Genomic DNA, 11,419 nt, shown 5'->3' on the forward strand with positions numbered 1-11,419 from the left:
TGAATGTTAAATTATTTTTTATCTGTCCATGTCTCCATTTTATGTCCTATTTATCTAGTTCAAGGCCAGAGTTTTATTTTTTAGGAGGTAGAAATTGACTTCCATGCCAAAATCCAAACAACCTCTGCCCATAGCCCCCTCTATTTTTCAGCTGCTGCTGCTCAATTTTAGCACTGCCTTAAAAATGTATAGAGTCAATATTGTCACATTTACAGAGTTTGAGCATCTCCAAGCTGCATGCACTTATTTCTTAGAATAAAGAACAAGTGTCGTCACACACTTTGGCATTAAGTTTTATGTTCACCCAGTCATTTATACACACTCAAATTTCTGTTCTACTGGCAAAAAGTTACCTTCAATTATCTAAAAGATGTGGCGCTAGAACTGGCCTGTTTGGGTCCACTTACTGCACAAAAAAAGATAGCCACACACTTCATAAAAACAGCTTTCAATCCGTGAATGACAATGCTGTTTGCTTTCATATTTACCTGACAGCTTTACGTTGTCATAGCGGCCTGTAAGGTTGGCTGTGTCACCCACTCTTGCATGCATGGAAACCAAATAAAACATTCCTAGTATTTGTCCCACTTCACCGCACCAAAGTTCTAACCCAAGTTAAAATGTCACTTTGGGCAAGTTAGAAAATGCAAGCATGGTGTACCTCCCACGTGCATTGGGGGGGGGGGGGGGGGGGGGGTTGGAGGGCTCATAAAAAAAGTGGTACCCCTTTTTGATTTTGTGCAGGTGCAGTAAAGCTTGATTGATCTCTTTGAGTTCATTCACCTTTACCAGCCACTTTGGCTTTTGATTTAATGTGCCAGGTGCCATTATGCCCGTTGGTACTGTGCGCACATATAGCTACTTGCTCTGCCTTTTGCTGCCATTCAGTGCTGTCATTAAGTCTCCGCTCTGAGGTGGCCGGTGGGTTACATCAAGTGGTATTCTTGCTTTAGTGGGGTCTCAGTTTTTTATGAGCTGGTAGTAAATTCCGCTAAAGGCGTGTTGAACATTTCCACTTTCAGTAAATGTTTGGTCGGTTTAGTGCACATGCTGCGTTCTGTTACTAATAAATCAAAATTTCTAAGGAGATTTCATCAACATAGGGTGGCATGGTGGCGCAGTGGGTAGCGCTGCTGCTTCGCAGTTAGCAGACCTGGGTTTGCTTCTCGGGTCCTCCCTGCGTGGAGTTTGCATGTTCTCCCCGTGTCTGCGTGGGTTTCCTCTGGGTGCTCCGGTTTCCTCCCACAGTCCAAAAAGATGCAGGTTAGGTGCATTGGTGATTGGTGGGTGTGTGTGTGTGCACGCCCTGCTCAGAGTTTGTTTCCTGCCTTGTGCCCTGCGTTGGCTGGGATTGGCTCCAGCAGACCCCCCGTGACCCTGTAGTTAGGATATAGCGGGTTGGATAATGGATGGATGGATGGATTTCATCAACATACAGAAGATCACCAGGACCCCACTGCCCTCTCTGCAGAGCATGTACAACTGCAGAGTCCGCAGGAGAACTGCCACTTCTACCCTCTACCCTCAAGCAGGAGGTATAGACGTATAAAATGCGGGACTTCCAGGCTAAAGAACTCTTTCTTCCCAAAGGCCATTAGACTCCTAAATAACTGACTGGAGTTTATAACTGTGGTTCACCTCATTCTTTCTACCTCACACAACTGTATTGGACTTGTCCATCACACACCTACCTGCACATTACACTTTATACTTCTATTCTGTTTTTATACTTTATGCTGCCTCTGTTACTTATTATCTATCTGCTACTTATTATTTATGTTTATCTTTATATGTTGGTTTTGCCATTTGGTGTGGACAGCAAAGAAAGAATTTCATTGTACAGGGAAACTTGAACTTGAACTGGAGCTCAGGCAGGTGAAGTTACTTGCTTGTGTGTCAGTAGTGGGATTTGAACCCACAGCCTCAGGGTCTAAAACTCAAAGCCTTACTTACTACACCACTCTGCCTACATTAAAAAAACTGATACAGTGCTTAAAAAAAGTATTCACCACCTTGAAAGTTTTCACATTTTATTGATATGCAGTACATCATTGAATCTCAGTGAAATTCATTTGGCTGTTTTTGATGCTGATCAACACAAAAAGAGTCTTTAATATGTGGCAGACGGTCGGGACCCATGCCTGGCCGGGGCACCCCTTCAACACGGGATCCGGGGGAGCAACCATGGGATGCGCACGCTACGTCCCCTGGAACACTTGGTGGCAGCCCCCCTGGGTTGCATCAGGGCCAGTAGCATGCAACACCGGAGTTCATCCTGGTTTGGCTCCGTGGCCACCACCAGGAGGCGCTGCAAGGCTTCCTGAGCCCATATGGGCCGCAACGCAGTCACACCCTAACGTGCAGTCTAATTGAAGTTAATTACCACCTGAAGCACTTCCGGATGGAGTATAAAGGGAGCCTGCAGCCACTACTCAGGGCGCCAAAGTCGGGAGGAGGAGGACGAAGAGTGTGATTTGGGGTGTGATTTACTTTTGTGTGTTTTGGGACTGTGTTAGGGCCAGTGGGACACGGGGAAGACATGTCCCACAGCTGAAGAAAAAAATAAACCTTTTTGTTTATTTTGCCCGTGCCTCTGGTGTCCGTCTGTGTCTGGTCGGTGCCTATAAAGCGCATTTATCACAAATGTCATAGCGAAAACAGATCTCTACAAAGTGGTCTGAATTAATTACAAATATAAAACACACAATAATTAATGTCCAAAGTATTCACCCCCTTTATTCTGACAACCCTGAATCATCACTGGTAAATACCCCATTGGTTTTTGGAAGACCCAACACTAATTCAGTGGAGGTCACTTGTCTGGGGTTTCAGTTGATCTCTGTCCAAATGTACCTGAAGGTAGAAGGGCCAACTAGTGTGAGTCAGTATGGTGGGCTAACCTATGAAGACAGAAGAACAGAGCAAGCAACTCCATGAAAAGCACAAGTCAGGGAATGGAGACATGAAAAGCTCCAAGTCACTGGATATCCAGTTAAATTGGTCGATAAGAAAATGAAAAGAGTATGGTAGAGCAGTAAATCAGCTAGAGCAGACCACCCACAAAAAATGTGGAGAAGACAAGTGTGGGGTGCCACCACAAGACTTCTGAGAACTCTGAAGGAGTTAAAGGTTACAGCATTTGAGATTGGAGGGACTGTACAGACCCAGTCTGCTCTCCTAGTGCTTCAATAGTCACAACTTTGAGAGATTCTGGCAAAGAGAAAGCCACTGTTACAAAAAAAATAAATAAATGACATCTCAGCTAGAGTTTGCCAAAAGTCACATTGGAGTCCCTGAAGTCAGCTGGAAGAAGGTGCTTGGGTCTGGTAGGGCTGAAATTGAGCTTTTTGCCCATCAGACTAAACACCATTTTACACTGCACATTAACAGAAATGCATCGTCCGCACTATGACGCATGGTGGTGATGCTTCTCTGCAGCAGGCTCTGGAAGGCTTATGAGTTGAAAATAAATGTAGCAAAATACAGGGAAACCCTGGAGAAAACACAGAAGGAAACCTGATGGAGTCTGAAAGAAACCTGCACCTTTGGAGAAAATCAAGCTTAGGCATAAGGCCAAAACTACACAGGAATGACTTCCAGACAACAAAGTGGCTATCCTGGAGTGGCAGAGTCCAGAGATCAATTCAGTTGGTAATTTCTGACTGAACCTGACAAAGGCTGTTCACTCCCAATCTGCATGTAACTGTGGCTGAGCTTGAGCAGTTTTACAAATAATAATAATTGGGGGGGTTTGGGGTTGAATGGCAGAGTGCAGATGTGCAAAGCTGATAAAGAGTCAGACCTGAGCACACAGTCTGAGTGCTTTAATGGATGCCAAAGGTGCATTTACTAAATACTGACTTGAAGGGAGTGAATGTGTATGAGATCAATCAGTGTGCGTTTTAATTTTGTATTTTATTTAGACCACTTCGCAGTCATCTGTTTACAATTTAACATTTCTAACCTTCATCTTGTGATTAATTACTTCCATCCTATAGAGTTAAATGGCTCTCTACACGCATACAATACACAGCTGACCCTCTGCAAACAACAAGAACTGCAAGCACTGTACAACCACAGCAGATTCTGGGGCCATTTCAGTCAGAAATATTGTTTGCTACTTCCTCCTTACTCTCCATGTACTCTTTCCCTGGCATCTTGTAGATACTTACTTTGCTCATACCTCTTTAATTCTGAGTGCTCTGTGGTTTATTCCTAAACTAACATCCCACACAAGTGGCCAAATTGCCTTTCCTGGGAAGTAGCCACTCAGGACATGTCCAGCATTTGGCATTGGTCCTGCAGTTGCTAACCAACCTCACCAGTAAACGTCCCCACGAGTCACCGAACCCGACTCTGTGTCAACAGGTGTGCCTTTGCCTGCCACACACTAGACGCACCCTCCTATCTGACAGGTACCGTGGCGCGCACGCACTCTGTTTGTTGTCTGTTACTTGGAGATTATTTTTCAGCGCTTTGTGTTTTAGGACGCTGGATTATGTGACTATTCATTTGAGTTCCATGTGGCAATATATTTGGTAACAGGATATTTACTTATCAAGTGAGCATTCATCTTAAATTGTATGCAGACAGTTCCAGGGACAGCTTTCAAATGAAGAGAAAGCATATGCAAGCCATTTAATGTTTCACGCGTTGGCTGTGTCATAGACATGCCAGGAGGCCCGCAGTGCTGGGGCCTTTCAGCCGCCTTCATCCATTGATTTCTCTCCTTTTATTCTCTAACAGCGCGTATTGTATAATTTTGTTTCTCCACTCAAGGCACCAGTTACTTCCATTAAAAGCACTGCTATGACCAGGTAGCAGGTAGGTGTCTAACATTAGAACATCAGAATCATTTTGACAAGAACAAGCCCTTCAGTCCAACAAGCCCTTCAGTCCTATTCATCCAATTTCAAGTTTGAAGAACCCTACAGCCTTTCTATCTACAACACTACTTCATACATTATTCCATTTTTCTATGTAAAACTGAATTGGCAGACGTATTGTACACACTGAGTTGCCATTTTCTTATGTCCACCTGTCTAGTAGTGTGTTGTGTCTCCTTTGGTCTTCAGAACAACACAAATTCTTCTGGCTCTGGACTCTCCGTGTGCTTGATGTGTTGTTCATGAATGTCATTCCCTTCTATAACCAAAGCTGAAAAATAACTGTGTAATACTGTGATTTTTGGGCCTAAAATATTTAGATTTAGCACACATACTGTACACACATTTCTGGAGGACTTGCTAAAAACTGAAGATTTTTTTTCCTGACAATGTGAAGATTGTGAAATGAAAAGGCTTTTAGTAATCGGAGCAAGTGCGCTGTTGAGATACATCATGCAGTAGCAGATAATGAAATAGTGTGCTCTTTTGGTCCATATCTAGCACTGGACCGTAGAACACAAAAATAGCTCATTAGATGAGCTAAATTGGTAGGATAGACTCTAATCAATACATTCTATTGGTCAGTGGAAAGTGTGGGTACAATAGCTTGTCTGACAGCCTCAAGGCCAGAAGTCCCATTGGCACAGATGTAACATCGGCTCTGTACCAAGAAAAATGTCTCCATGCTCCAGCAAAAGACAGAAAATGCAATCATCAAAGACAGCACCGAAGAAAAGTAAGACAATGTATTGTTCCAGTGACTTATCTTTGGCTGTATATATGTATGTATAAAAATGATTATACTGCAGCATATATTAAGAGTGAAAGCTGCATTTTAAAGCAAGTTAAATATATCCATGTTTCTCTCATCTTAATATTTCCCCCCATGGTTACTGAAGAGATGCATACAGGATCAAGTATGAGATACAATTCAAAAAACACATTCCCAGGTGGCATCTGAAAAATCCGAAATATCTCATTGACACAAGTATACAGACTGTTTGCTATGACATTTGAAATCTATCTTAATCTATTCATCATCACTGAGATGTTGGGAGTCCACTTGTGGTCAACTCAATTGATTGGACACCACTAGGTAAAATATACACCTTTCTATGGATTATCCTACAGTTGAGCACAAATTGGGTCATAAGGTTGAAAGAATTTCCGGCACAGCTTGGAGACAGGATTGTGTCAAGGCACAGATCTACAGAAGACTACAACATGTTTGTGCAGCATTGAAGTGTTTCCAAAAGCACAGTGGCCTACAGTAATTCCTAAGTGAAAGAAGTCTGGAACAACTGCTGGCCTTCCCAGAGCTGGCAACCCAGTCACACTGTGCAATCATTAGAGAAGGGCCTTGGTGAGAAAAGTGACCAAGAACCCAACCCAGTGTGGTCACTTTGGCTGAGCTCCAGAGAACATTTGTGGAGATGGGAGAAACTTCTAGAAGGATAACCATCACAGCAACAATCCTACAGTCTGGGTTCTTTGAAGTGTGGCCAGACAGAGAGGCCTCGCCTCAGTATAAGACACATGGAAGCTTGCTAGAAGTTTCCAAAAAAAAGGCACTTCAAGGGCTCTCAGACTGTGAGAAACAAAATTCTCTGCTCTGATGAAACCAAGATTAGCGTCATATCAGGAGGAAACCAGGCACTGCTCATCACATGTGCAACACCACTCTAATGGTGAAGAATGGTGGTGGCACCTTCAAGGACTGGGAGACTAGTAGGGTTGAAGGAATGCTGAACAGAGCAAAGTACAGAGATATCCTGAATGAAAATCTGCTCCAGAGCACCCAGGTGGGCCAAAGGTTCACCTACCAACGCGACACAACTCAAACACAACACATGAGTGACATGGGGACATTTCTGTGAATGTCCTTGAGTGACCAAACCAGATCACAGACTTGCACCCAGCTGAACATCACTGGAGAGACCTGACAATAGCTGTCCACCAATGGTCTCCATCCTGCCTGAAAGGGCTTAACAGGTTCAGCAGAAGTCCCCAAATCCAGGTTTGTGAAGCTTTTCACTTCAAACCCTGGAAAACTCCAGGGGCTTCAACTAAGAACTGAGTAAAAGGTGTGAATACTTGTGTCAAAGGGATATTTATTTTATTTTATTGTTTTGAATACATTTGCACAAATCTCTAAAGTCCTGTTTTGGTCATTCTGGGGTATTTAGTGTTGCTTGATGGAGGAAAAGTGAATGGAAATGATTTTAGCATCATAAGGCTGCAACATTCCAAAATGTGAAAAAGTGAAAGAGTCTGAAGACTTTCTGAAGGCGCAGTATACAACAAGAGGATAAAATACAGTAAGTGAATGAGCACGACTCAAAGTGGTCTTCTAAGGACATCCGAGTGTCTCGACAGGTTAATGACTCACTCAGGGTCACACAGAGTATCAGTGCTAGAGCTAAACCAGCCCCCTTGATCTCCTATAATGCGCCTCCTGTCACTCTCAGAAACGTAGATGTGAATGTAGTTTAACTGTTACTTTTTTTTACATTTACAGGTTGTGTAACTCACTCTGGCTCACAATGTGCTAGGAATTTAGATAGATAGATAGATAGATACTTTATTAATCCCAAGGGGAAATTCACATACTCCAGCAGCAGCATACTGATACAAAAAAAAAAAACTATATTAAATTAAAGAGTAATAAAAAATGTAGGTAAAAACAGACAATAACTTTGAATAATGTTAACGTTTACCCCCCCAGGTGGAATTGAAGAGTTGCATAGTGTGGTGGAGGAACGATTGCCTCAGTCTGTCAGTGGAGCAGGACGGTGACCGCAGTCTGTCTGGAGATGGTCCTGTTTAGTGGATGTGGTGGATTCTCCATGATTGACAGGAGCCTGCTCAGCGGCCGTCGCTCTACCACGAATGTCAAACTGTCCAGCTCCATGCCTAATCAACCATCTTAGATAGTTTTCCTTTATTGTCCACAGCTGGACACTTTCACTATGATATAGTGCCTTTTCAATGTAAGTGCCATATCAAAGTGCTTGACAATTCTATGATGTGAGGACTGACAGGGAGCAAGCCACTGATAAAGGTTCAAATGGCAATCTAGTGATTTTATATAATAGGTTGCCATGTCAAATGCTTCATCAAGGCACTGTACTGGTAGATTTGTACCTATTGAACATGTCTACTGCTTTTGTACACTCGCAGTTTAAATGACTCTCTTAAGGTCACAAAACAAGTCAGTGTTAAGGATTTAACCAACAATCTTGTGATCTGATATAGTACCTTTTTACTCGCTCAAAGTAGCTTCCTAGCTCACGTACATTCCTAAAACTATCAGTTGACTTGACTTGCTCAGATTAAAATGGGGTATCCTCCTTACTGGCCCCAACATCTTAACCCCAAGATGGTCGCACCTGCCACTTCAGCTTACCTGAGAATTTTCTCATCACTGCTGAAGCTCTCATGTCTGGCGCCTCTTTTCTGTTCCCCCTGAAATAGAAAACCGGTATCAGAATCAGAAAACTTTATTAATCCAGAAGGAAATTACTTATGTTACAACTTAACAACAGACAAGGGACATGTTACACTAAGAGCAAGTATAAAAGTAATCATGTAAATATAATAAAGTATAATAAAAGTAAGTATCAAACTAAAGTATAGAGTGTTGCACCCTAAGTTAATATTGCACATTTTGAGAACAAATAAGGTTATTCTTATGTGAAGAACAGACAATTTATTGCACAAGAACAGATAGTATGTTGCACATTTCAGGTACTTGAAAAAATGTACCTGGATATCCAATAAAGAAAAAAAAGGAGTTCTAGAGTCTGATGGCTGTATGGAGGAAGGATTTCCTGTGACGTTTCTGACGAAAGAAGAGAAGAAGCGGGCTGCTAGGGTGGAGAACAGAAGAGCTGCTCAGGAAGCAGCAAACACATCAACCTCTGAGCAAACGAATGGTAAACGTACAGAGAAAGAGGATGAACACTATAAATACTCAGGTCAAGTGTATTCACTGCACGTTATCGTTATAGCAGTGCGCCGTTACTCTAGTTTATAATAGTTTTGTAAATATAAAATAAGGAGAGCGGGGTTCATATCCTCCATGCTTCTTCTGTGGAGTTTGCATGTCCCCCGTGTCAATGTGCTCCCATTGTCTAAAGACTTGTGGCTTAGATGAACTGGAATTTTTAACTGGCCCCTGGTGTGTGTGTGTGTGTGTGTGTGCCAGCGTGTTCACCCTGCCCAGTTGTTATTCATGCCTTGCAGTCAACGATCACTGTGACAGGCTTCAGCTACACTGCCTAAGGGAGTTAAGAAAAAGAATGGATCGACTAGTAGGTTCATGATTGTAAAAGGACTCTTGTGGCATACAATAATGTATACAGTAACACCTGCTAGGTTCAGGCTCTGTTAGCATCCTGCATGGTATCCTGTTTTGTCCACATTATATGGACCTCTTCAAACACCAAAGTGCCAGTTTCATATGCATAGAATTAAATGGTTCTTTGTCAAGCAGTGGCTCTACAAGGGACGACCCATACCAGTCTAATGCCCTTTAAGGAAGCAGTATTTTTAAAAGAGTGAGTCCAGGTTTTATAGGTTGAAATGTCCGATGCCATACTACTTTAATAAATGGGGCGGACTGTCTGCCTATGCCAGGCCGTCTTGTTGAAAAAACGTAACTGGAGGAAAGCGACGAGACACATGTCCAGGGCCGGATTTTCCTATAGGCTAACTAGGCTTCAGCCTAGGGCCTCAAGATCAAGAGGGGCCTACATTCAAATTGTTAGCAAAATTTGATTATATCTCATGTAATTTACAAACTTAAAAATGGAAGGTGAAAGGGCCTCATAAGTGGAATAGCCTAGGGCCTCTTTTCATATAAATCCGGCCCTGCACATGTCACCGACACTTTATCAAGCTGTTCAGGTTGTTAATTAGTTTAAGAACACGCAAGGCCCGCACAGAGATGTGCTGCTTAGACGTCTGCTGTACTGTACTTGGTCTGTGTAGAATTTGCCATTTCCCGTGTCCGTGTGGTCCTTCCGTCTTTCCATCTGGTTTGATGGTTTTTAAGGGGTGGGGAGCTGAGCGGCGTAAAGCTAAGTAGGAGTGCGTGTATAGAGTGAAGCTGTCAGTGCTGACACAAGTGTGTGCAGATCGGAACACTGTTTCTATTGTAAATCTGCTATGAAATTATTACTATCATTAAACACTTAAGTTTTTTCTACCGTCCTGCTCCTTTGAATCCAGCGATCGAATGTTATAAACTAACCTTGAAAATCTAGAGGTTTTGTAAAAGTCTGCGCCCCACGACGATGGCTTAAACTACGTCGAAATTCGAGGCATTCCACTTTGAGGACAACACACCAGAACTTTGCACTCCGTTTCACGCCGAGACTGCAACACCTTTGAACCCCTTAAATCGATCAAATTTGCCGGGACCTCGCTGTGGGCTGCACCCTCCGCATTGCCCACTTTGAGGCGACCACTAACCTCTTTCTTCAGAAACTCGCGCACTTCCGCCAAGGTGGTCTCCCACAGAAGGCGTCTCTGGAGAGCCTGGCTCCTCTTCTGTAGCACTTGCGGCAGGGGCATCGATAAATGTTCAGGCACAGGCGTTGCAGATTTCAAACGCACTTTTTAAACTAAACGACTGTCTATTGCAGTTACTGCAGATGTACTTTTTTCCCCTTACTGGCGGAAGCCGCAATGCACAGGGAGAGTATGAGCGCCGCCGCCGTCTTTCTCCCAGCTCGTGACGGCCACACCGGCGAATTCGCAGCCAAGCGGAGATCCCGGCGCAGTAGTGGCGGCGGCAGCGGGGTGGAGCTGCGGTTCGCCCAACTTTGACAAGAGACGCCAAAGGCAGAGTACAGTAGTCAAATAAAAGAGGACTGGGGTCTTGGCTGTGCTCCTTGAAGATCACGTTCAGAATTAAAACAGATGGCATTCGCAATTTCGTCTATCTATATACTTGTATATGGTCGAGATGACAATCAAGTTCACTTTGACTTTGATTCACCTTACCAAAGGTGTCTCAGGACGATCGGATGCCCATTTGAAAATTCTGTGCGACTTCACTCGCGCTTTTTATTTCTTTTTATTTTTGTTATTTTTTTTTTTATTTCCTGCTACGTGCGTAAACCTGGCATCAACTTGGCAAAAAACTCGACTACCCATTTGGAGCATGTCCGTGGCTACCCTCCCCGTTCTCTAAATAATTTGAGAACTTCATGCACTTAATGTCCTTTTAAAGAAATCAATAAACAACAATTTGACTCGGTAGAAGTCACTGTGTCATAAAAAGATGGACAGCGCCATTGTTCGTATCTCCGAGAGAGTGTGTGCAGTGTGTTCTTCTCACTGGAGTTTTCTCCTCGGGGAACCCCTTTGCTTTCTTTGTGTACCCCTTAAGACGTGCGCGTTGATTGGTTCTCACAAGCTGGCAGCGCTTGGGCGACTATGGGCGTGGCAAACGGTCAGATGGTGCTGCTGTGATTGGCTTATGTAACCCTAAACTAAAGTAAGCGCATTCATAATTTATATATAGT

The 11,419-nt window shown here is 43.3% G+C and overlaps 1 protein-coding gene across 1 annotated transcript in view; it reads right to left on the reverse strand.

Moving 5' to 3' along the window:
* The window catches only part of LOC114665409 (WD repeat-containing protein on Y chromosome), a 76,063-nt gene extending 65,249 nt beyond the window's left edge, over positions 1–10,814 (reverse strand). Inside the window, exons 1-2 of the mRNA XM_028819962.2 lie at positions 10,362–10,814; positions 8,293–8,351 (exon numbers count right to left, since the gene is read on the reverse strand). Of these exons, the coding sequence (XP_028675795.2) occupies positions 8,293–8,351; positions 10,362–10,463 (161 nt within the window). The 5' untranslated portion in view covers positions 10,464–10,814. The remainder of the gene's footprint in view (positions 1–8,292; positions 8,352–10,361) is intronic.
* Between the last annotated feature and the right edge of the window lie 605 nt (positions 10,815–11,419).

Source organism: Erpetoichthys calabaricus, chromosome 14, assembly GCF_900747795.2.
Source record: "Erpetoichthys calabaricus chromosome 14, fErpCal1.3, whole genome shotgun sequence".
Taxonomy (NCBI): Eukaryota; Metazoa; Chordata; class Cladistia; order Polypteriformes; family Polypteridae; genus Erpetoichthys; species Erpetoichthys calabaricus.